This window comes from Leiobunum rupestre, chromosome 9 (genome assembly GCF_980474605.1).
Source record: "Leiobunum rupestre chromosome 9, qqLeiRupe1.1.hap1, whole genome shotgun sequence".
NCBI classification, from domain to species: Eukaryota; Metazoa; Arthropoda; class Arachnida; order Opiliones; family Sclerosomatidae; genus Leiobunum; species Leiobunum rupestre.
In genome coordinates this window covers 11,225,492-11,253,140 of record NC_143392.1, presented here as the reverse complement: position 1 = coordinate 11,253,140, position 27,649 = coordinate 11,225,492, and the positions used below count along the sequence as shown (strand labels likewise).

The 27,649-nt window shown below is 36.1% G+C and overlaps 4 protein-coding genes across 5 annotated transcripts; 1 reads left to right on the top strand and 3 right to left on the bottom strand.

The window, feature by feature from the left end:
* Positions 1-5,978: 5,978 nt before the first annotated feature.
* LOC149926516 (stearoyl-CoA desaturase-like) lies at positions 5,979-12,780 on the bottom strand. The gene is made up of 4 exons (XM_090157705.1): positions 12,630-12,780; positions 12,422-12,552; positions 12,154-12,359; positions 5,979-6,716 (listed from the first exon to the last, which is right to left on the bottom strand). Exons 1-4 carry the CDS (start codon positions 12,778-12,780, stop codon positions 6,296-6,298), a joined length of 909 nt encoding a protein of 302 aa, XP_090013831.1. The 3' UTR covers positions 5,979-6,295.
* A 534-nt stretch (positions 12,781-13,314) lies between these two features.
* Tango10 (transport and golgi organization 10) lies at positions 13,315-15,307 on the top strand. Its single transcript, XM_090158245.1, has 4 exons — positions 13,315-13,674; positions 13,748-13,996; positions 14,057-14,244; positions 14,321-15,307. The coding sequence occupies exons 1-4, from the start codon at positions 13,396-13,398 to the stop codon at positions 15,174-15,176; spliced, it is 1,572 nt and encodes a 523-aa protein (XP_090014371.1). The 5' UTR covers positions 13,315-13,395; the 3' UTR covers positions 15,177-15,307.
* Positions 15,308-15,334: 27 nt separating this feature from the next.
* On the bottom strand, positions 15,335-17,978 carry LOC149926514 (GMP reductase 2-like). Its single transcript, XM_090158244.1, has 8 exons — positions 17,961-17,978; positions 17,794-17,891; positions 17,604-17,723; positions 17,463-17,546; positions 17,230-17,403; positions 16,981-17,169; positions 16,725-16,927; positions 15,335-16,003 (listed from the first exon to the last, which is right to left on the bottom strand). Exons 2-8 carry the CDS (start codon positions 17,878-17,880, stop codon positions 15,814-15,816), a joined length of 1,047 nt encoding a protein of 348 aa, XP_090014370.1. The 5' UTR covers positions 17,881-17,891; positions 17,961-17,978; the 3' UTR covers positions 15,335-15,813.
* Positions 17,979-20,165: 2,187 nt separating this feature from the next.
* CycE (cyclin E) lies at positions 20,166-23,037 on the bottom strand. 2 transcript variants are annotated; one of them, XM_090159029.1, is made up of 7 exons: positions 22,846-23,037; positions 22,316-22,439; positions 21,723-22,247; positions 21,569-21,664; positions 21,360-21,509; positions 21,021-21,290; positions 20,167-20,955 (listed from the first exon to the last, which is right to left on the bottom strand). In XM_090159029.1, the coding sequence occupies exons 1-7, from the start codon at positions 22,857-22,859 to the stop codon at positions 20,803-20,805; spliced, it is 1,332 nt and encodes a 443-aa protein (XP_090015155.1). In that variant the 5' UTR covers positions 22,860-23,037; the 3' UTR covers positions 20,167-20,802. The 2 variants fall into 2 exon arrangements, with proteins under 2 accessions (XP_090015154.1, XP_090015155.1); XM_090159028.1 differs by lacking the exon at positions 22,846-23,037 and having other exon boundaries at positions 20,166-20,955; positions 22,316-22,514.
* Between the last annotated feature and the right edge of the window lie 4,612 nt (positions 23,038-27,649).

The following is a 27,649-nucleotide window of genomic DNA, read 5'->3' as shown; positions in this document are numbered from 1 at the left end:
GCGAATAAATGTTTTATCTCTGCCGATCAAGGCCGACGGGCGCATGCGCACGCGACCAATTATATATAATTTTGAATTAACTATATCTCCTTAAGTATTCATTTCCGACAAATAATTTTAACGGCAATAGATTCCTTGGAAAAATACTATATTATAGCATAAATATATAGGAGAGGGACCTATTCTTCAAAATAGCCGAAATGTGTATTCCCCCATCACGGACTCGCTGTTTTAGGTTCGGCAACGCGAGAGCTATACAATTTCGGACATACGAGCGTAGCGCCATCGTAAAAAGAGGCGGAATGTTTTGTCTCTATAAATTTTGCCTACTTTTTATTCTATTCACAAGGATTTTTTGTACAAGTTGAAACACGAATATTCTACGAAACTAATTTCGGAGATGTTTATTTAATTTGAAGACAAAATAAATAAATCTTTAACACGATTTTAAAACCGGCACGCATTTCTAACCAAGTCCCAACGAACACGCGGACGAAATTTTGACTACGGTGTCCGCTAGGTGTCTCTAGTATCTTATGTCCGAATTCCCCACATTGCCAGGCCTATGAATCCGATATTTCCCCTCCAGTATTTCCATCCTCCTAGATTCTCCCCTCATATAAATAAATACATTATTGAATCTATAAATAAGTTTTTTCTTACAGGGGTCTTCATTTACCATATTTCTTCTCAACTAACTTAAAGGAAAGTTGCACCTTATATATATTTCTTTATAAAAAAGCTTGTCTATATCAGTAATATGATAAATAAAAAACTTTTCCTTTTAAAGTCGTCCCTAATTAAGTTTAATTACGTAAAAATTAACTTTTGAAGTACGTTCTTCTTCCCCGCCATCGCCCGCCATCGCCTGGCGCAAATCACGTGACTGGCTAAAGCATCTGATAGGCTCTCTTACAATCCAATCACGGAGTCGCCTTTTCGTCATATGGTCGAAACTTGTAGAGGTTAACGTTAATAGTTAGTGTAGGGTGCTGTTGGCTCGTGTGGCATGAAGGGCTTGCCACCACCCTCCAGTCCCTCCTACGCATTTTAACCCGGCCACCTGAATTAATCGCTTTAAAAGTCGCTCGATGACTTAGGCCTAGGGTGGTGCCTTGGGTATTAGCCTAGCTGATGGTTCCTCTAACCGTTTATGATTTATTATATTACTGATATAGAAATTTTAATTAAAGTAATTTTATCATAATTATTTTTATTCTTTTTAAGAAATGAAATTTAAAAAAAACTCTTGTAAAAAACCTATGAAAATATTTATTTTTAAACTTTTTTGTTGTTGAAAGTTAGACACTGGTGGCAAATACAGTCGACCATGAGTAGGCTATAAACCTATGTACCAGTGGCGTAGACAAGGGGAGGGTTTCCATGTCTAACCCCCCGTTTGGATGTTAATTTGGCTGTACTAAAATTTCACCTCCTTCTCGACCCCTCTCAGCTAATTTACATAATTTGAACCCCTTCCTTGAAGAATTTCTGGCTTTATACAATCTTTTAAAAGTAAAAAAATAGAGGCAATTGCAGAAGCCCAAAAAAAAACAAACTCGATTACCGACTCTAAAGCCCAGTTCACACTATACAATTAATTGGGCCACTTAATTGAAACCCACTAATTGTAAGCGAGAAAATTGAATAGTGTGAACAGAAAAATTGTTACCATTGTTCCAACTTTTTCTGTTCACACTGTACAGTTTTCTCGCTTACAATTAGTTTGTTTCAATTAAGTGGCCCAATTAATTGTATAGTGTGAACTGGGCTTCAAAGACTAAAACGTTACACTTGACCAACTGTGGCATTCCGACTCTGTGATTACAAGTTTACCACCATAGCGTACCGATGTTTTAAGAAAGTCGGGCCAGTTTGGTGAAAACGTGATCCTTGGAAACTAACAAGCGGGTCGAAGCAACTGCAGTTGCAGAAGCGAAAAAAAGACTTGATTACCGACCCCAAAACATACACTTCCAAATCCATTTTCGCCACTTAACCGACTGTGAGCTTTGTTCCCGACACAAACATGTTAGTCCTAGTAAAACTTTTAACCTATATGATCTTAGTCCTAGAGTTAGACCTAAAGTCTACGAAAATATTTGACATTGCTTATTTGGCAAGTTCTCTGTTTTTACGAGATACATTATATACCTCTGATCACAGACCACTTACCCCAAAAAGGACTTGCATCCAAGGTTGCTAGAGACGCTAATATAGGGGTGCTCGCGAAGCCCTTTTTAATGCCTTCAAATAAGAGACGAGATGAAAGTGACAGGGTCTGACGACGACGTCACTAAAACATTCGATTAGCGCCTCAGGCGTTATAAATAATGGTAAAAAATATATCAAAAGTACATTGCTTGGGTACAGCAAAAGTCAGAGCAAATATAGTCCGAGGACCTAAAACAACTTCTAAAAATCATGACGTCGGTGACAGACCCTTGAAATTTAAAGGGAATATAACCCGCAAAGCAATCTTTACGGAAGACTCCTTCAATTTTTCAAATGTCCCTGTACAGTGGCGCCAAACATTTTTATAGCCAAAGGCAAGAGCGGCCAGAGCTGCAAGCGTTGGTGTTCCACACCAAATACCTGAGGTTATATTCCCTTTAAGAGCAAAAAAATTTACCATTTCAAATCAAGCGTGAGCACCCCTTGACTTGCATCAACCTCGAAAAAAGGTGTCTCAAAAGTCACGCGGGTTTTTTTTTACAGCAAACAGAAAATTCTTTATATTACGAAATAAAAATAAAAAGTCGTACCTTTAAAACTGCTTTTACTTTCCGTGAGATGGCGCGAAAAGTAAAAAAGCCGCATCACATTCGAGACATAAAAAAATTTAAATTACTTCCAGCGATACGTGTCCCTCTTGGGGTAGGTGGTCTGATCTTATGATATAATTGCTTGAAAGTATTTGTTAGTTGGTTTAATTCGCGTAGTTTGTTTAACATTACATACACGTAGAAGGCGGCACCTACGTTTTTATCAATAAAAGTGAAAAAAGAGCTTTCATTTTTTCGATTTAGTTTTAAAATCCCTTTAATGAAATAGCGATGTACCTACCTTAAGATCGGTAAAATCCCAAAGACGTTTTATTCCGAAAAAGAAAGATTGGAGACGCTGTTCTCTAATACCTATCGCAATTGGCCGCAAAGTTAGCCGTCACTTGGTCGTCATTCGTAAAGTAAAAATCAGCTATTATTTTATCTGCAGATAAAGCATTGAACACACGAGTATCCGTTTCACCCTGGTCGGAAGATTAATAATCCCCTGCAACTTTCACCGCGTCAACTTTTCCTTAACCAGATCATCACGCGACAGACGACTGATAGAATTAATTTTTAGTTTACGAGGAAACGTTATGTTTTGATTTTGAGCATTACTCCCTCAATCCCCCTCGCGCTCCAAGAGTAAGTACCTTCCCACTCATCAAAAATCATATCGTCCCGGTATCTCAATTGGCTTACAGCACTTCCTTCCCCCCTCTCGTACCAGGAGGGAATTCGACCATGATGTTCTCGGATAGTTTCAACCTAGTCATTCTTACTAATTAGAAATATATAGATTCTTGATATTAAGCGTACTATTAAATTTGTACGAATGTTACGAATAACACGTGACATTCAAATGGACCTTGAAATGGCGTTAGAGTATACGAACTAGTAATTTTTCTAATTGAAACATTTTTTAAGGTTTTTTATCACCGCCTTAGATTAACTTACAAATTGTTTATTCATTATCCACAAATTTTCCGATTTATTTAAAAAAACGTTTTTTACTCAACCAAGCATTTATTTGAATAAAAGTGGTATTTATTTAAATAATTGTTTGTTTTATTTAAATAATAGGCTTATTCACTTTCGATTATTTAAACATTTTACAATTTTTATTCAACTGTAACCAATATATTGGTTATTTAAATAAATATTATTTAAATATAGCCGAGCTTATTTTATTCATGGATAAAAATTAATTGACTGCCGAGCACTAGGTTAACTTGATATTTATTGCTATCTATATAAATAAAATCTTATGTTTGTGTGTATATATATATATATTGGTTTGTTACCTTCTATGCACGCCCAAGATAATTGTCCGATTCGCACGAAATTTGGCCTGTGGCATTGTGGCCCCTGCCGTCAGATTGCTAACCTTCGTATATTTGACCACGGGAAAACGGAGAAACTAAAAATATCGTGTACAAAAACGCTTTATCATAATTACATCTTAAACTAATCAAAGAAATCAAATATATGGTAATATTACAAGATATGATATTCTGCACCATAAAACGTTTGCAATATAAAAAAATGCCTATTTACTATTTAAAAATAATTTAATTTGCATATTCTAAACCCCAATTTACTCAACTAGCTGAGAAGCCCGGCCGGAGCAGTAAAGTGCATTTTGTTCCCGCTTTCTAAACCCGAATTTACTCAACTAGCTGAGAAGCCCGGCCGGAGCAGTAAAGTGCATTTTGTTCCCGCTTTCTAAACCCGAATTTACTCAACTAGCTGAGAAGCCCGGCCGGAGCAGTAAAGTGCATTTTGTTCCCGCTTTCTAAACCCGAATTTACTCAACTAGCTGAGAAGCCCGGCCGGAGCAGTAAAGTGCATTTTGTTCCCGCTTTCTAAACCCGAATTTACTCAACTAGCTGAGAAGCCCGGCCGGAGCAGTAAAGTGCATTTTGTTCCCGCTTTCTAAACCCGAATTTACTCAACTAGCTGAGAAGCCCGGCCGGAGCAGTAAAGTGCATTTTGTTCCGGTTTTCTAAACCCGAATTTACTCAACTAGCTGAGAAGCCCGGCCGGAGCAGTAAAGTGCATTTTGTTCCCGCTTTCTAAACCCGAATTTACTCAACTAGCTGAGAAGCCCGGCCGGAGCAGTAAAGTGCATTTTGTTCCCGCTTTCTAAACCCGAATTTACTCAACTAGCTGAGAAGCCCGGCCGGAGCAGTAAAGTGCATTTTGTTCCCGCTTTCTAAACCCGAATTTACTCAACTAGCTGAGAAGCCCGGCCGGAGCAGTAAAGTGCATTTTGTTCCGGCTTTCTAAACCCGAATTTACTCAACTAGCTGAGAAGCCCGGCCGGAGCAGTAAAGTGCATTTTGTTCCCGCTTTCTAAACCCGAATTTACTCAACTTTATACAGAACAGCCTTACACCCAAATTGTGAAGAAAAGAGAGATCGGTTTCTGACAACTAAAAGAATTTTACACTTTTATTTTTTCTACTTAAGCATAACGAAGTAGTCTAGATTGGTAGTCATTTAAATGTCGAGAAACACACCTATACTCGTATGACATACCGAAAGGTTTCGACGTAGAAGCAAAATTGATAAAGGTAATTTTTAATGGCAATTTAGAAGCACATATGACCGCTAAATTGAAGTAACTGCTAACCGTTTAACCTTCTGTACGTTCAGTAACGCTCATCAAAACATCGATGAGTAATCGATACCAACATTTTGTATTTTGTTACTGTACGATTTTTCGCGTTTCCGATTTGACGTCACGATGGGCATTCGATGCTCATCACTAAAACCATATCGGGGAGAAGATTCATTTTGATGTCTTGACGTCAAACGCGTCGGTGTTTGCAGTTTAGCTGGCAGAGGAGTTGAAATTATACCCCTGTAACTTTAATCAACAATTCTACCGCTTTGTTCTATCATTTTATTGGAATACCCCACCTACTGCAATGGCCGTTTTCCCCCTTTTAATAAAAGACTGATCGTTGCAACAATAAAGAATATTGTCGTCAACAATTTCGTCATTTACCAACTCATTAATTATTGATAATAATATTTTTCGCTTCCTCTGATTCACGGGCCCCGTAACATTTATAGCCCCCATCTTTAAAAACAGCGCTGACTAGAAATAACAGAGTTCAGTAACTTCCTACGTCACTATGACGACATCAAGTAAAAACAGATTTCCTCAGATTTGCGTTACTGAACGTACCCTTTGATTCAATTTAGAATGGAAAATATTTCTTAGCTCATGACTATCAATTAATTAAAGGGGAAATAAGAATAACAGAGGTATTTTTTAATATCAATTGAGTAGTATAGATGGCAGTGGAGGTTGAGGCACCGAAGCGAAATTGAATGAACTGATAGAAGTTTAAATTGATCGATTCCGCACCTTCCATTACGCAACAGCCGTGAATCTATCAAATAAGGCAAACGCTTCTTTTCCATAAAATCTTCCCCGACTGCCGAACATTGCTGCCAGAACTTTGATGGCAACTTTGCCAATAAAAAGGTTGATGAAAATTTGATGGAAGAAACTATTAGGTAGTCGGTCCAGTTCGTTGGGCTCGTCGTTTTACCGTCTCCGAATCGGCTTTTTTGAGGTCGTAGGCTAATCCCAAGTAAGCCATGGCGTCGATGAAAGGGGTGGTCAGGTTCAGTTTGAATCCCAACTCGCTGGTGGCGTAGTCCCAGGGAAACGTGTGGTGGTAGTTGTGAAAGCCTTCTCCCATGGCCACCAAAGAGACGAATAAGTTCTCTTTGGGTTTGATGGCGACGTCGTAGGGCTGGTAGCCCCAAATATGAGCCGCGCTGTTGACCAGGAATGTGGCGTGCAGCGAGTAGATTAGACGCAAAACGAAACAGATCAGGAACGAGGTAGTCAGCGTCTCCTCCCAGTAGTAATAAGGAACCCAAGTTGGCAGAGTAATTGACAACAGTACGGCCAGAGGAATGTACAAACTTGAGAAGAAAAAAAACATTTTAATAGGAAGGTTTGGACTGGGAAAACCTTTTACCCATTAGAAAGGCCTTGAAATATAAATAATACGTGTAATTGGTATATTGTCTCAATTTATTAATTAACTTAAATTATACACCGCGGTTTATATTTAGAGGTCGTATTTTCCTCCGCTGATTTGTATAGGTTGTTTTTAATGCTGCTTTGACGGGGGGAATTCGCGACATCTCAACTTAAAGGGAATATAACCTCAGGTATTTGGTGTGGAACACCAACGTTTGCAGCTCTGGCCGCCCTTTCCTTTGGCTTTAAAAACGCCCTTTCCTTTGGCTTTAAAAATGTTTGGCGCCATTGTACAGGAAAATTTGAAAAATTGAAGGGGTCTTCCAATAAGATTGCTTTGCAGATTATATTCCCGTATTTTAAAGGGAATATAACCCGCAAAGCAATCTTCATGGAAGACCCCTTCAATTTTTCACATTACGCTGCACAGTGGCGCCAAACATTGTTAAAGCCAAGGCAAGAGCGGCCAGAGCTGCAAACGTTGGTGTTCCACACCAAATACCTGAGGTTATATTCCCTTTAAGCACGAGTCGAGACCAAGAAATATATTGTCTAATTTACGAGTTTTAAAATAGTTTAAAAATGAGCCCGATTATTGACCTATCGTTAGAATCAGGGGCGTAGGTACGTTTTTGAGTTTGAGGGGTACATTGCGCTCCACAATAATGATATTATAAAAGTGAACAAATATTTGTAAATTTGACTTCAATTTGACCAAAAATCGAAAGATGAATTTGAATTCGCTCTTACTTCGTTGTTAAAAGTTTTAAACGACCAATTTATCTTTTTCATAATGGTTGTAAAAACAAATTCACAATATTTCAGGTGTTGTCCCCTAGTAGAAATTTTTAGAAGGGGACATTGTCCCCTTGTCCCCCTGGTTGCTACGCCACTGGTTAAATTTCTTAATGATATGATCCCGAGACGAGCCCAAGTGATAATATTTATTCCGAGCCCTAGTCTGGCGTAACGGTTAAGGTATTAATTAGGTATGTCGTAGGTATGTCGTAGCTATGCACTTGTAGGTTCGAATCCCCTCTTCGTGCAAAAAAAATTTGATTAATTAATGGATAAACGACGCATTTGAAAGAATATGATATTACAAACCGCACTGAAAATGTCTGAAGAAACAATGGTAACACAGGTAAATTAAAATTATAAATCTCTTTCAAAACTGGTGTAAATGGTCTTAGGTTCAATTAAAATAAGAACTTTTTCTTACAAAATGAAACATTATTACAAACACTGCAAACAGTTACTTTTCAAGAAACCACTAATTCCAAACAAAATTCACAAGAGTGTTCTTCGAACTGAAAAAACAGTTTAGAACTGATGTCGTTGGAGGTGCGTCCTTAAAGGGACATATATTATTTTTTATTGTTATAGGTGCAGCCTTAAAGGGACATATATTATTTTTTATTGTTATAGGTGCAGCCTTAAAGGGACATATATTATTTTTTATTGTTATAGGTGCAGCCTTAAAGGGACATATATTATTTTTTATTGTTATAGGTGCGGCCTGAAAGGGACATATATTATTTTTTATTGTTAAAGGTGTGGCCTTAAAGGGACATATATTATTTTTTATTGTTATAGGTGCAGCCTTAAAGGGACATATATTATTTTTTATTGTTATAGGTGCGGCCTGAAAGGGACATATATTATTTTTTATTGTTAAAGGTGTGGCCTTAAAGGGACATATATTATTTTTTATTGTTATAGGTGCGGCCTGAAACGGACATATATTATTTTTTATTGTTAAAGGTGTGGCCTTAAAGGGACATATATTATTTTTTATTGTTATAGGTGCGGCCTGAAAGGGACATATATTATTTTTTATTGTTATAGGTGCGGCCTGAAAGGGACATATATTATTTTTTTATTGTTATAGGTGCGGCCTTAAAGGGACATATGTTATTTTTTATTGTTATAGGTGCGGCCTGAAAGGGACATATATTATTTTTTATTGTTAAAGGTGTGGCCTTAAAGGGACATATATTATTTTTTATTGTTATAGGTGCAGCCTTAAAGGGACATATATTATTTTTTATTGTTAAAGGTGTGGCCTTAAAGGGACATATATTATTTTTTATTGTTATAGGTGCGGCCTGAAAGGGACATATATTATTTTTTATTGTTATAGGTGCGGCCTGAAAGGGACATATATTATTTTTTTATTGTTATAGGTGCGGCCTTAAAGGGACATATATTATTTTTTATTGTTATAGGTGCAGCCTTAAAGGGACATATATTATTTTTTATTGTTATAGGTGCGGCCTTAAAGGGACATATATTATTTTTTATTGTTAAAGGTGTGGCCTTAAAGGGACATATGTTATTTTTTATTGTTATAGGTGCGGCCTTAAAGGGACATATATTATTTTTTATTGTTATAGGTGTGGCCTTAAAGGGACATATGTTATTTTTTATTGTTATAGGTGCGGCCTTAAAGGGACATATATTATTTTTTATTGTTATAGGTGTGGCCTTAAAGGGACATATGTTATTTTTTATTGTTATAGGTGCGGCCTGAAAGGGACATATATTATTTTTTATTGTTATATGTGCGGCCTTAAATTGACATATTATTTTTTATTGCTATAAGTGCGGACTTAAAGGGAAATATATATTTATGACAATAAAAAATAATATATGTTAAGTTAATTACAATAGTATTTAAGTATATTTCTGTAAACAACAATGACGTCATTCAACCTCTCAAATCACGGTTCACTGCTCCTCCATTTTTACACACAAAATTTTTGGTCCACAGAGGTATCACATTTATTATCATCCCTACACATCTAATATTTTAAATTTTTAAACTTATTATTATTATTAAATTATTTTTTGTTGTAGATCATTGCAATAAATAAATTTAAAAATTTTAAATGTTAGATGTGTAGGGATAATAATAAATATAAATATGCATATCTTTGTGGACCAAATGTGACCAAATATATTGTGTTAAAAAATTTTGAGTCCAATTTGAAAGTAGTGAAACCGAAAATATATCTATCACGAGTGGCGTAATTTACGCAGAAAAAAGTGTGTTCATCGAGACCGGAATATCCATATGCGGTAATTAATCCAATTTCAGAGTACTGATTAGGCCTAATATATCCTCTTTTGCTTCGTTGGCATAAAGTGGATATTTTTCGCTTGTTCTGGGACTTCGGAGTATGGTAAAATGACGTCATTTTAGTCCGACTCTCTGGTTGCGAATATTAGGTGGTTTTTTTTTCGCTTGTCCGGGGAACAAAAGTGTAAACTTTTTACCCTAAGACGTTTTATTCGCCTGTTCTCGGGGTAAGATTTACCCTGTCCCGAATTTTGTTCGCTTGTTCCAGAGCTCTAAGGTTACACTTTTTACTCCTCCTCGAAAGGTGGTGTAGAGGGATTAATCTAGCTTTGTCGTCTGCTTAAATTTCGTTTCACGAAAACATGACGGGAAACTTTCTATAAATAACCTTTAACCTTTAACTACTCCCTTCTTACTCCAACTCGTTTTTTTCCTCAAGACAGAATTGAAGTAAAATGACGTCATATGGCTACACTTTTTAACCTGCTCAAAAAACCCAGAACAGGCGAAAAAAAACATCTTACATATCGGCGTACACCTTTTGTTCCAGAACAGGCGAAAAGTATCCTCCTATTAGTATTTTTAAAATGAAATATGAAAACATAGCTCTAAAAGCGACGAATATAAAGTATTCATCTAAATATCTTGATAATGACGTTATTAGTTTGAGATACGTATATTTCGACCCTTCTTAGGCTTCGGTGGATTTTTCAAAACACGTTTTCAAAGAAGACCGTTATATCTTGGACCATAAGTAACATAATAGGGGTTTTTTTCCCGCCTATTCTGGGTTTTTTGAGTAGGTTAAAAAGTGTAGCCATATGACGTAATTTTACTTCAATTCTGTCTTGACGTAAAAAACGAGTGGGAGTAAGAAGGGAGTAGTTAAAGGTTAAAGGTTATTTATAGAAAGTTTCCCGGTCATGTTTTCGTGAAACGAAATTTAAGCAGACGACAAAGCTAGATTAATCCCTCTACACCACCTTTCGAGGAGGAGTAAAAAGTGTAACCTTAGAGCTCTGGAACAAGCGAACAAAATTCGGGACAGAATAAATCGTACCCCGAGAACAGGCGAATAAAACGTCTTAGAATAAAAAGTTTACACTTTTTGTCCCCGGACAAGCGAAAAAAAAACCACCTAATAACATTTGTATTATCACATGTAACATAATCACTCATAAGTATGTCATAAAAGCATTTTCTTTAATGAAACCTTGTTCACGGGATATGACGTAAATTACGTCACTTACAACTCCGTGACGAAATACGCGTCATCAACTTTACTGATGGGAAAGGGAAGTTAGTGAGAATTCCTCGCGCGTTTCTGGCTTTGCCCTTGTCAAGATTAGCTCGTGCCTCGCGATCACTTGATTTCATTTCCATGGTAACCTTTTCAATAGTGCAAGGATTATAAGAGTTTTTGCATTTTTGGGTCCGTGTGAAACAAAGTCTCATTGAATTTTATTCAATGGAAATATTATACAGAGGCATACTTATGAGTAATTATGTTACATATGGTATTATTGACGGCTTTTAAAATTCATTTTGCGCGTGAAAATACCACTACATGATATGGTCAAAAAAGCACGCAAAGAAAATACCACTACATGTTATGGTCAAAAAAGCACGCAAAGAAAATACCACTACATGTTATGGTCAAAAAAGCACGCAAAGAAAATACCACTACATGTTATGGTCAAAAAAGCACGCAAAGAAAATACCACTACATGTTATGGTCAAAAAAGCACGCAAAGAAAATACCACTACATGTTATGGTCAAAAAAGCACGCAAAGAAAATACCACTACATGTTATGGTCAAAAAAGCACGCAAAGAAAATACCACTACATGTTATGGTCAAAAAAGCACGCAAAGAAAATACCACTACATGTTATGAGCAAAAAAGCACGCAAAGAAGTGTGCCAAGACATGTACCTGTAGTGTCGCGCGCTAAAATGTCATTTCAAAATTCGTCAATTATGTTACTTAAGCTTGGGCTAATAATTATTAATTAATTGTTCGTCCAAGGTGATATATCGATTTTCTAATACTATTTTGTCGGGAAAATATAATTAATAATTGGTAAATACACGTCCGCAATGTTTTTTTAACATTTTACACCTTTAAACGAAGTAGGCCTAGACTCGGTAAACAGAATCCGCGTCGAGACTGCGAAGGTACAGTACATGTTTCATTTTAATGACCGTAAAGGTATATTATGAGTTTCTGTTTCGACTATAACTGACACGTAAATGGAACGACCATGGTTTTAAAGATTCAATAACGAATTATTACCGTCTTTGAAAGACCACAACGGGGTCGGCATCAAGGTCACTTAGGTCGACGGTTTTCCCCTTTATCGTCACATCGGGATGTTTTTTGCACATAAGCCATCCCATGTGTGAAAAGAAAAAGCCCTTGGAAGCGTTGTAAGGGTCGGCGTCGGTGTCCGAAAATTTATGATGAACTCGATGGTCCCGGCACCATGTTCTTATATCTTTCTATGTTTGAAAAAAAAAGTAAATATTTAGCGGTGCGGAGTAGCCTTTGTTTCTAGGCTTACTTGTATTGCAGTTACGTTGCAAAGCGCTAAGAATATCCTGAGCGGTAGACGCGCTTTGTAAGATCGATGTGCCCATAGCCTGTGCGCTCCAGCGGTGACTCCCAACCCGGTTAAATGACCATAAGAAATGCCTATATTTGAAATTAAAACAATAACATACATGTTCTGGAGTTCGCTATGAAATTGATACATTTTTAATGTCACTTACCAAATAAAATAGTCGCCCATTTAGCTACGAAAATATGAGAAAGAGCGTAAACCGCGATAATGTGTACTAAGCCGTAAAATATCACCAAAATCCATATGATTTCTGTCTTTTGGGCAGAAGATTCTTCGCTTTTTGATTTAACATTCGCCATCATTGAGAAGGAAAATTTATATTTAAGGGTCTTGAATATAATTTAAATTGATCTAAAAGTAGACAAGATTTAGACCAAATATGGGCGGTGTACAGAGGGCAAGCCCGCCTTTCGAATCTCGATTTTCACTTCTCATTTTATTAACAATCTTTATCTTTCTTAGAAATAAATTATTTTAATTATTGATTTTATTATTTACGTTTCGTATGTTTTCTATGAATGCTAAGGTATCTCCTCCGTATTTGAGGTTTGCGGTAATTTCGAATGATCGATTTTCATTTATTTCGGGGCACCTTGTTTACTCCGCGGATTAGATTTTATAGATCCGTGTGTCTCCATCTGTGTTTTGATTGAAGCGTGTTCGTGTTGGGCCATAGAATCCCGAGTCGTTGGAAACTAAACTGCGTGTGCTTAGTTGATTCATGGTTGATTAGTCATTTTTCCAATCAAATAAGTGATCTTTCTGTGAATTTTAAAAATAGCTTTCTTTCTACAGTTAATATTTTAGATAGCTATAAGACTTTGAGGTTTGTTAGTTGTGAAATTTTAAACGTATTTCTGTCGGGAAATGATAGTAGAGTCAATTACTAAGCCTTGGTGTATTAACTATGTACTATGATGTCTTTCCGACCCTTTCCATTACATTCTCCTAATTTATCGGGAATTCCTTCTTTTCGATCGAGTAATAGTAGCTCGTGTATCGGTCATCCGCACGAAGGACACGTCTTGTGTGACGCACAACACGAACAACAAATAGATAATTCATCCACGGTCCTGGAGAAAATAGCGGGTTTATACGCTGAGCGTTTGCTCAGTGACATAACTTTGGAAGTTGAAGACAAAGTCTTCGCCGCTCACCGTCTAATACTATGTGCCTCTAGCGATGTTTTTCAGGTACCCTTAACTACTCATTTTGCAATTATGTTTGCTGTTTGAATGTAACTAACCAATTTTAAAATTAAATCAGGTTATGTTGATGAATCCTAGCTGGAGTGAGTCCCAGAAAAGACGTATTAGACTCCAAGAAGACCCATCTTGCGTTCCAGTTTTCCCTGATTTCTTAAATTACCTCTACACTGGACGATTGCACATTAACCATTTCTTAGTCTTACCATTGGTTCGATTGGGTGATAAGTACAATGTGAAAGATTTGGTTGTGCTTTGCGTAGATTACATGTGCAAGCACATTGTATCAGCCACCAAACATGGCTTGTTGGTAAATTAATGTTGGCGTGTTTAAAGTTCTCAATTTATGTTGTATTTTTTTAAATTTTAGGTCGCTTGGCTTCAGTATACCCTCGATTGTGGTCATTCTAGTGTTTTTACTGCTTGCCAAAACTTCATAACGTGGAATTTTGAGCAAGTAGCAAATATGGATGATTTTGGGACGATGGAAACTGATGTTTTGATAAATTTTCTTTTGAAATCTGATTTGGTTATTGAAGATGAATCTAAACTGTTTCAGTATGTTGTCAAATACTTTTTTAGCTTGCTTTTTCTAAAAATAGGCTGATTAATATTTATGATTTTCTTTAAACAGTTGCGTTGCTAAATGGTTGGATATACAGGAACAAAAAATGAAAATATCAATTGCTAATAATTACCAAGATTGTAGTTCTGAGCAAAGGTCACAAGGAATTGAAGCCATGGAAAGGGCTTTTGGAAATTTAGTGGTTGAAGTCATGTCACACATACGTTTCCCAATGATGACACCGAGACAACTCGCAAATTTATTGATTCATCCACTCACAGCCCGCTTTAAAGATTTCCTAGTCGATTGCATGTCAATAGCAATGGCCTTCCACTGCAAAGGCCCCAATGCTCTTGACTCTTATATAACTACAGATGATTGTGTTGGAAATGTCATTGACAAAGTGGCCCTGTTGACACCGCGACTTTACACTGCCGAAATGTGGAGCGCTTCCTTATCAATTGAAAACTATCCCAATTTGCAAACTTACGGTGTTAGAACTCTAGTTTTTTCAACTCGTTCCAGTCTTGCTGACAAAGATTCTGATAGGACATTTGAATGGACAGTTGATATTTATCCAAAAGGTGTTTGGTTTAAGAAATTTTATTTAATTGTTTGGCAAGGTACCCTAGAAATGCCCGAATTTGTATCTAAAACAGTCAGACTTTCTTTGACTTCCAAAGACACTAAAGAGATAGCCCGGGTTTCGGTTGGTGTGCTTGTTAGCGGAAAACAAGATGGAATTGAACATATTAGAACAGTCGTTCAAAAAAATTTTGTTTTTACTGATGAAGAAAGAATGTTAAACATAAATGACTTGATAAATTACGACGATTTAAATGATCAGAAAGAAAGGTCTTCTTTCTTGCTCGGAAGAAATTCAGATATTTTGAAATTAATGATTGTCATAACTCCTAGGGATTAACTGTAAATAAACTCGAGCATGAAGTTTGTATATGATTACCATTAGAATAGCGTTTGTAACATAGAACATAAAAAAATATTAACTTGGTTTAATAAATGTTTTTAATGTTTGTTGGGGAAAAAATAAATTGTTTAAGCAGAAATATTTTTGGCTTTTTTATTTATAAAGAAAAATAATTCATGTGAAAATAACATTTCAATAGAATTATCAGAAAAATATCTTTTGATTCGGCTACATCTAACGTATTCCATGTAAAAGAAAATGAGAAAAAACACTACAGATCTTTCAGAAATTACTTAAATCATGCACGCGATTTACCAGTTATGAAAAATGTGCTCAGTAATAGGTGCAATGGGTAATTACCCTAAATAATTCTAGCAAAAAGTTTGGTTACATTTACAAAATGGTTGTAAATGGCTATTTTTATCAATAGCACGAAATACCAATACCAATACTGAAGTAATTTGTTGAGAAATAATTTATAAAATAATACTAAATAATAACCAATGATAACTTCAACCAATTATAAATGCGTAACTATGGTTTTCAATATGACTAGATAGATAGATTGTCCGTAAAATAAAACATCCCTAAATTAAATTGATATTTCTACGATTTGTTACGGAAATTTAGTTAACTAATTTCCTTGATGAAAAACTTCATTGGTCTGCTGAGTTACTCTTATGAAAGTAGTACGGCGAGGTAGTTCTTTCAACTTAGATGCCCCAGTATAAGTGCAAGCGGATCTAATTCCACCCAAAATATCTTGAATAGTAACTTCAACGTCACCCCGATATGGCACTTCAACTGTCTTCCCCTCAGATGCTCTAGGGAGAAATAAAATAACATTATACTTTACAGCCCTAAGATTCAGAAACGCATTATCATCCATTTTCGACTTTTTGGGTTTGAATGCTCCTTATACTAATTTTAGGGCGCTGATTCTAAATTTCAAGTCCGTATTTTTTTATCTGGTCTAGTTTCCGAGATGAAAAAATGCAAAAACGCATTAAAATCGAGAAGTTTTGAAAATACTCCTCAGAAACACATTAATGACTGTCGTAAATTTTACAGAAACGTATAAAGGACAATCGGAAATTTGCAGAAACGCATTGAAGACCGTTGGAAATTTGCAGAAACGTATAAACGACCGTCAGAAATTTGAAGAAACACATGTTGTTATTAACCAATAAGTCTTCATTTCATCTGCATTCCCAGGGTAACAGTCGCAATGGGCGTTACTCAATATAATTATACCACATAATGAGTTTCTGCCAAGAATTTTAGACAAATATAAACATACAAAACGCATTATGACAAATTATTCTGGGATTTACTAAAATTTGGCGATAGTCGTTGTCATATTTAGATTGCGGACTAAAAGAAACCAATAACCACTAGTTTTCAGTTACCTAAATACTGTGGTATTATTATTGTTCATAAGAATTACAAAAATTTATTTATTTTGAAATGCCATTTTTGGAGATAATGCATTTCTGAAATGTAGGGCAGTTAAGGGAACATTAGCATTTCTAAAATTTTAACTACCTATACTCGGCAACACCGCCGTGGTAAATTTTCATGGCTGTTGATGAACTCATTCCATAAAACATTTTATATTTTTTCCCATTCTTTTCAATAACTTCTCCTCCGGATTGATCGTGCCCGGCTAACATTCCTCCTAACATTACAAAATCGGCACCAGCTCCGAATGCTTTCGCTACATCACCCGGACATGTACATCCACCATCCTAAAATATTAGGTTACTTTAAAATTGTAACGTATTGTGTTTTAAAAACTTACTGAAATTATATGTCCTCCTAATCCGTGAGCCGCATCGGCACATTCAATAACAGCACTCAATTGAGGGTAACCCACACCAGTTTTCTTGCGTGTGGTGCAAACTGAACCAGGTCCAATTCCAACTTTAATAATATCTGCCCCTGCTAAGATTAGTTCTTCCACCATTTCACCCGTTACCACATTACCAGCCTAGAGAATATTTAAACTTAGTTTATCAAACTTTGAACAATATATTTTCCATTTTGTTACCATTATGGTATGCTTCGGGAAGGCCTGTCTAACTTGCTTTACAAAGGCGACAAAATGCTCGGAGTAGCCATTGGCCACATCTAGACATATATATTTTAGTGCAGGAAATTCATTCAAAATTGCGCTTAGATTTTCAAAATCCGCTTTTCCAGACCCAGCACTTACAGCTACATTCTAAAATAAAATTGTATTCGTATAAATAGATTATAACTAATTAATTTTTTAACTTTTACATCTACGATAGTTGGATTGGCAGTTAAAAATTCTTTCCATTCGCTAACTTGATAGTGTTTGTGTATCGCAGTAAATAAACAATGCTGCAATTACAAATTTTTGTAAATACCCTTCGTATTGAAATTTACCTCTTTATTTACCTTTGCTAAGGTTTTGGCCATTTCGAAGGTTCCAACTGTGTCCATATTAGCTGCGATAATGGGTATACCATTAAATTGGCCCCCAGAGTTGCGAAATTTAAAATTTCTACATAGATTAACCTAAAAAGGATGAACTTTTTATTATAACGATATAAAATACTAAACCAAGGCGTTTTTTTATGAATCATACATCGCTTCGGCTTTTCAATGTGCTTCGTTTAGGCCGAAGTAATACGTCTTTAAAATCCAATTTAATATCGTTGTCTATATGCGGCATTTTTCGAAAAACTAATAAATTACAATAATCTTATAAATTAAATATTCATAAAACACATGTAGGAAGATTTAAGAGTTAACCCGAACGAAAAATAACTCGATAGTCGGCTTCTCTTATCTCAAAAGCAGACGATTATTTTCTCCGAATGAAAAGTTCCCGGATAGTGACGTCAAAATGCTCTAAATTTAAAGGTTTGAAAACTCGTTGCAAAGGTTTTAGCATTTCGGTTTCTACCAACTTTAACTTCATACTGACTACATCTAAGCCAAAAAAAGTGAATAAGTGTGTTTTACATTTTTAATTAATTAATTTTTGGTTTTTTAGTAACGGTTTCACTCTTTGAAAGCCAAATATTGCTAGTTGGGAAAAAAATGCATTATTGATGTTACCATAAGTAACATATTACCACTAAGTATGACACTTGAAGCCTTGCTCTTGCATTTTTCTTACTTCATCCTTTCTTCATCAAAGATAAATAAGTAAAACGACTAGCAACACTAGGTGGTTTCATTTCGCCTGCACTCGGACTAAAAGTGTACTCTTTTTAACCTAAAACGTTTATTCACCTATTCCGGGGATGGGAATTACTCCGCCCCATAAACTATATCTTGTTCCGGAGTATTAATTAGGGCTACTCTTCTTATTCCTTCTGAAAAGGAGGTGTAAAGGAATCAATCGGATTTTGTCGTCTGCTAGATAGAATTTATCAGCTAAAAAGGAAGCCATTTTGGAAAAACGTGTCCTGCTGTGGGTACGAGTGGAGGGCTGAATGGCTTGGCTAGTCTCTCAAAGATATGGTTGGCTTTGGGCGCTCTGATTGGAACCCTGTAGGAGTTAAATGTATCTTGTTGGAATGGCGCAATGGCGCCGCGATAAGTTGCACTGACCCTTTTTACGTTTCTTGATTTTTGTCAGAGGATGCTAGGGGTGATAGGACATTGGTCAACTTGAAGTAAGGGTGGCTGAGATGTGTAAAGGAAAAGAAGTTGAGCCGCCTAATAAGGCTTTTAATACCACCTTTAGTTTTGGGGACTTAATATTTTTGTACGTTTTCTTTATTTTTATTGTTTTGCGATTGTAGAGTGTTTACTGTATGAAGACTTAATAGTTTTGAATGTTGTTATAATTTTCGTAACTTTTCATAACTTTAAACGCTAAAATTGTATGCTGAGCTCCGGCCCTGTGTCGGAGCCGCCTGGTATAAAAGGGTGTGTAACTACGGCAACTAATAAACCTGTAAACCTGTTTTTACTCCGACTCAAACTATTCGCTAACATAGAATCGGAGTAAAGTGCCGTCATAGCGTTACTCTTCTTATGCTACTTCGAAATCCCGGAACAAGCGAAAAGAAAACACCTTCTGTAGCCATAGATATATGTCTGTAACCCGAATTTTTCTATTGGTCATCCAAAAAGGAGTCAAGAGTACAAATTCAGCCAATCATATAGTACCTACACCAAAAAAATTATTTTGTTTCGTAACCATAGTGAATTTTCCAATGTCATACTTATAGGTGTTATGTTACTTATGATGATACCATAAAAAAAAGCGCCAAATTTAAACGTCGAAAATTAAAGACATTTTATGAAATTAATGACAAATTTTCTTAGGCTGCTCCAAACGTCGTTGCGCGTCCGAGAATCCGTATTTTACAATAAGGGACTTTGCTCCGCGAGTAGTAAGTAGTTTTAGTAAGTTTTGATTAAATAAAATTTTTTGAAAGAAAATGGAGACAGTGATTTCCGAATGATTAACTTTTAAGTCTCTAAAAAGGTTCTAAATTTATGGTATTAGTTAAGCTAAACATATTATTCTAGGTTCGAAACATTTCATATTTACCAGCAATAGGGTAAAGGCAGTTCGTAGCTTTAGCCATGACTGCCATGTTGGTATCCTTTTTATTATCTATAGAAAAACGCGTGGGTGACGTTCTAAAACGCCATAGTGCCAAACTTTAAAATAATTAATTTTTTCCTTAGTAAATCTCTGAAATGAAAAAACCATTTGGTTCACTAGTACTTAAATTATAATTAGGGGTAGGTTAGGACAAGTGGTTAGAGTATTGAATAAAACACTCCTTTTTTGATGATATACCACACCCACATTTGATGTGCCTAACTTAACCATTTAAAATTGTTCTTTTCGGCAATTATCCATATTTAACGGATAAGGCAGTTAAAAAATAACTAGTAGGGGTATAGTCCTACAAATTTTCTGGCATAAGCTTAGTTGAATTAAAAGCATTAAGGTAGGATGTACAATTTAGAAAGTTTTTATTTCCTATGTATGATATGTTTAAAAATATACAATTATGTCATAAAATAGCAAGTCAGTCGTTCAATACAAAGTTAAGGTGACATTTTAAAACATTTATGACATTGCGGAAGAATAAATACAAAATCAGTCGTATGACTAAAATAGTTAAGGTTCCTTTTGATAATGCAATGATTTACAAAATTATTATAATTAGGAAATGAACTCTTTCCCAACATTACACCTAAAAGATAAGGTTGTTTGTATAATAATTAAATTCATATTACAATTAAACAAAGCTTCCACAAAACATTCACTCCTTTAAAAAAAAAAGTCCCAAATCATTCAAACTCAAAACTTCACAAAAAATTGCACAAAAGTATTTTTGCAGGAAAAATTGTAGTTTACTAAAATTAAATATTTAAATGGAAAAAAATACCAGTTAAAATAATTCCCCAAAATAAGATGTTATCACATCTACCAATGATTTAAGTTCATTAAGAACTAAAAAGGTTCATCGTACTATTGGTAGATTTTATAACTTTTTGTATTAAAAGTATTAGATTCTCCTAGTTAAAATCTGGTCTAAAGACCACCTCAGACTGGACATGGGAGGTGTGGACTAGAAAATAAATTCTCCAAAGGAAAAATAATTGATGCCTAAAATCACTAATCTAATTGAATGATTTCCGGTCCAATGACTTCGTGAGGTGATTTCCGTAACTTTTTTGTACTTCTTGGTGTGGAAGAGAGATGACACGGTGCACTTTGATTAACAATGATCGGTTCCCGATATTTTACCACCTTACTTTGAGCTTTTTCCTACAATTTAGTGAAAATCATGTAGTTTAAGAAAAACTGGAACTCGCATAAATGTAGTTTCTTACCAATAATTCCAAATCTACCGTGTGATTCTGAATATAATGGGAATCGCCTTTCTTTACATTTTTAAACTCCATAAGATCAACGAAACCCTTTTCCCTTATAGTTTCGTAAAATGGGGCTAAAAATGAAACGCATGTGGATATATCGGACCATTTAAATCCAGTTGCTGAGAGTGTCTCATGGTGAGAAGTCACGTGGACTAAGGCAGACACGGCAATGACTCCGTACGTAAACTGAAGGCACCTTATATCCAAAATGCACAAATCTAAAACCTGAAAATATGAAAGTGTAAGGTTAGGCCCTCCCTGTTTCGTGACTTTCTAACAGCGCCTATTATTTACTTCCGAGACATGGGCAAATGTTTCTTGCGAATAGCCAGGAAAAATGAAGTTATCCTGAGTTTCACCATTTTTGATTGGTATCGTCAAAAGTTGCATGTATACATTGAGCCAACTGTTTATCGTCATTGGTGTCAGGTCCCAGTTTAATACCTACAATTTATTAGAGTAATTAGTCTCAATAAATTGCGGTACTATTTTTCACTTTGTACCTTTAGAATGACAAGTTCTTTTTCAATGATATCACTCTCCGAGCAAGCTCCGTCAGTTACAAAGGCAAATTCGGTCAATTTAGGGGGGTATATTTCCTAAAATATTACGGATAGATTAAGCTACGATCAAGATAAAATATATAAAATCCCGTACTTCTATCTTAGCGGCAATAAATAAACACGTGATTCCTAGCAGTTGTAGCTGTTGTTTCGGTACATCAGTCTGAGTTGCTAGGTACCTATCTATGAAGTCCTGAGAGAGGTAGAAAGTGGCCCTATGCAGTGCGTAAACTTCGCAGACTTCCATTAGCCAGTCTAACAAGATGCACCTCATCTTAGCATGCAATGCGGGATGCCTGGACATGTAATCATGGTTTCTGAGATAGAGCGAGTCTTTTTCAACCATTAACCTCCAAACATCTCCAGGGTGGGCCCAACTGAATTTTGGCAAAGGGGAATGCCTGGTGGGCACTTCTGGTGTGGGGAAGATGGCGGATGGTAACCTAAACCGGCATATAGTCTGACTGGTGCTGGTCCCCTTAAGGGGTGATATTGAAGATGGGGAGGAGAAAGGAACTAAATGTCTGGGACTGGATAGTACATCCGTGGAGGCTAGACTCTCCTCCGATGTGCACTGGTCTGTTAAACTATTACTTTCACTTTTGGGAGAAAAGGGCATCTATAAAAAAAAGCGAAGGGTTTAAGACTTACAATTACGTGGGTCATGGACAACTCTATGAAACGTACCTCAAAATCAGATTCAGCTTTCCTTTTCCTCCTTAAAATTGCTGGCTGTAATCTGATTTCTCCACTGCCCACAGCAACTGTTGTTGGATTCGTATTTCTGTCCTTCCATTTAGATTTCGTGGGTCTTAAATTAAAAACTTTTCTTGTAGACATTCGATGTTTAAATGGCAATATTTGTGTTCTTTCCATTCAAGAAGATTTAATATTAACTTCACAGTCCCTTTTCCAGTCTCCTAATGAGCAAACCCCAAAATTTAAGACCAACTATTCCTTTATCTTTGATGGTTACTTAAACAAGTGCAAAGTTTAAATTGAAAGTAAAAAAAGGATTATCTTTCTTTAGGGGGAGATATCTTAGTCACCTAAATAAATAACTTTATACTGCTATAGGGAATATGGTATCACCTGTTTTATCTTAAGTGTGACGTTCAAAGTTTAATTTTACAGAGCCATAATAAGTGTAAAAATGTTTTATTTCCGATAACTCATACAGTTTACTTTCACTCGAGATTATTTATTTATTTTCTTACCTTTTATAAGACATTAGTTTCAACAGAGACAACGAACGGCTGTTTGGCACCAAAGTCCGCCTAAAAATGGACAATAAATTTTTGGCGCAATTTAGACCCAGGGGAGATCTTTCCTAGGTTTGGTTCGCAGAGAGCGAGAGTGAGTGCTGATGCGGCAACCCAGCACTGGGAGGATTTTGCGGGAAAATATTTGGTAAAAACGCGCGAAACAATCCGTGTATTCTAACCATGATCCAAATCAGCTGTTTCTACCATCCGCGACATCTACCGAAACCGTATTCGAACGAGCCAGTTTCCAACGTGTCGCTGCTTTTTGCGAATGTTGTCGGTCTTAGCAGAAATAATTATAAATTACCAACTGCTCCTAGCAGTATAGCAGTATTTATACTTGTAGTAATTTCTCATATATCTAGGTGGCAATTTCACATTATTTACAATGTAGAATGTGTAAAAACTCGTGTGTTTTTCGTTATAACAAAACTTTCCCTAATTGGAAGGGTTGTTGGTGCATATATGGTCTTTTTGCCCAGGTTTTTAATCAGAAAATTATTTCTATAAAATAGTAATAATAAAATAGATAGAATAATAAAAAATAAAATAAAATACAATTTGAAATGTTTCTTTAAAAGCCCTTTAACTTGAGCAAAGATAATTTAAACCCTAGATTCGAAATCACTCTCTCGCGCGTTGCCGATAGCGTTTACCCACTTCCCACTGGAAAAGAATTCCAAATTACTGCAGTACGATTAACGCAACTGCATAATATCCGTGTTACAATGATCATGCGCAGTCTTCTTACGTGATTAAAGTTATTTAAACTGGCAAAGATATCACGCCAGTGTGGGATGAAAAGTTAGGGAGCTGGATTGATTTAGTTAACGTGTGAGCTTTGCGTGTGATTTCAGTCGCGGACTGAGGTGAGCACACATGAATTCCGCCTGAGGTAGGAGTTCAGCGCCACGCTCGGTGGTTATATTGTCCCCAATGTAAAAACTATACTAAAAATAATAATCCGCTAGGGGCGCTGACGTCATACACATCTTTTGCTCATAGGTTAACACAGAAACGTCAACGAATGAGATGGCCGCTGTAGCGCGAGAGATGCGCGAGAAATCAAAGTTGGCCGTGACATAACAATTCTAATTTAGTCATATGAGAGGGAACTCGAGAAATATGAGATCCAAGTGTTGATAGGTTATTTATATGTTTGGGAACGGCTTCACAGATGTTTATTGTTCAAATAACTAAATAAAATAAATAAATAAATAAAAAACTACCTAAACGAATTTTATAAATTATAATTTATGTCAATCTTCCACGTATCATATCAATCTCCAGATACTCTTATAAAGTTTTCTGTTTAAAAGGAACTAAATCGAAAAATTGTATGCTTAAACTAGGGATAAGTTGGGTACCCGATTTAGTCGGGCTTTTAGGCCCGCCCGACCCAAAATTTTTAATTTTTTGTGGGTCGGGTCGGGCCCGACATTTTTTTCGTTGAGAGAAATCGGTACTGAGTCGGGTCGGGCTCAATTTTAAATCGGGTCAGTTAGTCCGAGATTTTTTTTCGTTGAAAGAAATCGGGACCGGGTCGGGTCGGGCTCAATTATAAATCGTGTCGGGTTGGGCTGGGCTTTTTATTCATTGAAAGAAATCGGGACCGGGTCGGCTCAATTTTAAATCGGGTCGGGAAGGAAGTTTTGGTATGGCCCCACCCTAAACGATAAAAGATTTCGTTAAGAAAACCGTGGAGAGGTAAATGTTTCTACATTTTGAGCAATTGAATTTGACTATCAAGAACGTCTGATTCTTCGGACATCGTCACTCGGAGATTGCTTCTTTTAGTTTTGTTTCCGATATTCAACTGTTTCCATCCAACCGGCAGGATTTTCTCCAATTACTGGCATGAAAACTCCCCATCAAATTGCCCTATTAAAATAAACAATTTGTGGGATTTTACAATTTTTCCAAAGTATTTATATGTTAAAGTTAATTTAAAATTGAAGATAATTATTTTTCTAACAAAAATGTACTTTAAAATTTTTTTTGACATTTTTTGTATACCTTGAAGATGGAAATTAATGCTCTATTTTCCATTCCAATTGTCCTGTCCTCCAAAATGTTGATTACAACCAACAGGAACTTTCTTACTTTTAAAAATTAAATTCAAAGCGGGTGTAAATTAGTTAAGCCTATAAATCGAATATAGAATAGTTTATTTAAACAAGTTAACACAGATTTCCTAGCATTAAGAAATACCTTCCCATAACGTTTTCACCTTCTAACCTTTCTAACGTTGTCACGGATAATAAAGTATACACAATACCCTGAGCTAAGGATATCGATACCTCTAATTAACCTCGCAATCACCCCTATTTTAGCACCCCGTAGAGCCCAAATTAACAGTGACGGCTAGCTGCTTAAGTGCCGTGGGATTAATTGTACATATTTCAGTTAAACACTGTTGCGCGAACATTAAAGTTGGCCGTGATAGTACAATACAGCGACCGACGGAGGCTGATTTTTCGGAGGTCATGCGCCGAAAGTGGATAAACGGGTCTGGGTCCGATGGCCCGAAGACCAACCGATCGAATGGGGGTCCAACGGACTGAAGTCCATCCAATCGAAGGAAAGCACTAACCGACCGAAAAATAAAAAATTCCCTTTTTATGAGTTAATTGCAGAAGGTTTCAACGGACCGAAATATATATTTTTAAAAAATTGAAAAAAAAAATCACTTTCGTGGACTAAGTACACTTTAAAAAAAAACTACTTTTAAAAAGTATATATTAAGGAGCTTAAATTATCGTTATCTGCAGAATGGATTCGAGTCGCGATTATCGGACCCTAACGTCTAACGGTGGGAAACATTTAGAGCATGAGAAAAAATATACACCCCACAAGAAATTAAACGCGCGCGCGTTTTTGTTTTCCACTCGAAGGCCTTTCCTTTCGAATAGTAATTAAGAATAGTAATTTAATGCAATAATTTTGCTTTTGGGCCCATTCGACCGCAATCCAATTTGTTGGAAAACGATTTAACATTGAGTTCCAATCGATCGAAAATACCCCAATTGTGCGGTTTACAGCCCAATTTTAGACGTTGATATTTTTTTTTAGTACATCGAATTAAGGTTTTTTTTTATAGATATATATAAGTCACGGACGTATCCAACGGTGCCTACGCGCCTTCGGCGCGCGTATATAACCTAACCTTTGCGCGCGGAGCGCGCTTACCTAACCTAACCTAACCTAAAATACCTAAAACGTTTTTCGCGTACCCTGCTATATCTCGGGGCAGAAGTAAAAAACAAAACAGTAAACTTGAACAGTAAAAAAGTAATTTTAATTTTTATTTAACGATATACAACTTTTCGGTCCGTTGAAACCTTTTCCCTTTTGTTGCTATAAAAAACGTATGTTAAATTTCGGTCGGTTGGTCCTTTTTTTTCGGGCCGTGAGTTTTCGATCCGTTGGACCCCTTCGATCGGTTGGTCTTCGGCCCATCGGACCTACCCCGATAAACGCATCGTTACAAACCGTCAATCAGAAAGCTCTCAGAATTCTAATCTAGAGTACGGACATGGAACTAACTATCGTTAGTTAGTTCCACGGTACGGACCTCTATATTATATTTGATAGGGATTAATAGGTTTTACTCAGATCAGTTAGTTCAATTAAATGACATTTTAAATTCATCCTATCATAAATAACATAATAACGTAAGTGTCGATTAGCAAAATTTATCACCGAACTGATTTTCAGAGCTTTTGTGCAATCAAGGTGTGGTTCTCAGCAGAGTCCCCTAGTGGCTAAATATATGGCCAAGGTAAAATACTACTGGGCGATGATGTCAGTTTCGAAAAAAGGTTCAATTAGAAAATTAGCATTAAAATTATCATACTTAGCGTAATATGTTACTTATAATCCTACGATATGAAATACAATTAACGAAACGTCTGCTATCTGGGTCTAAATTCAATAAAATGACTTTTATAAAACTACATAACCGCTATAATTAGTTAGTGGGTTTATAATAATAAAATTATTGATCTCAGAAAAAATTATCGTATGCCTGAAAACTGGTGATAGATTTAAATTGTGGGTGAAATAGTGACGTTTAACTTGTGAAATATTTAATAATACTGAATTATCGAAAAATGCGTACTATATAGTACGCCATTGAAAATATCGTACGTAAAAATTATCTCGAAATTATCTACGTCTATGATAATTATCGTACGTCTGGCAACTCTGAATGTTTGGAAACCATGTTACAATATCGTAGGAATACCATGCAGTTAGCCGCTTTATTTTGTAACGGAGCAAAGGGGAAGAACCTCGACCGGAAGCTCGTTTCCGGTACGCACTAGAGATGATTACTGAGGATTCCTTTCGGGTGCAGCGGCTCGTTTCCGCCAGGGTTGCCAATTGTGCGATCAGTGGTTGTTTTGAGGGGAGGGGAAGTTGTACGGAAAGTGGTTTTTGGCTTATTTTAAAATTAAAGATGGCCACTGTTTCAGTAGACCTCAGACCTTTTTTTTCTAAGTATAACCGCACGCGTTATATAAATTTGAAAACTACCGTCTATTGCGTTATATTTCGAAGTGATAATTAATTATTTAACATAGATATGATTTAAAAACAGTTGTAATAATTTATTTCTAGTACTACAAGTGAGGCATACCTAAAAAAAATTCCGTTTGGCGAGTCCAGGCCTCCAGGGTAAGTATAGAACGGGTAATACCGAGATTACCTCGTTGATGTATATAAACGTGCGATTTGATGGTTGTTAAGGAGCATA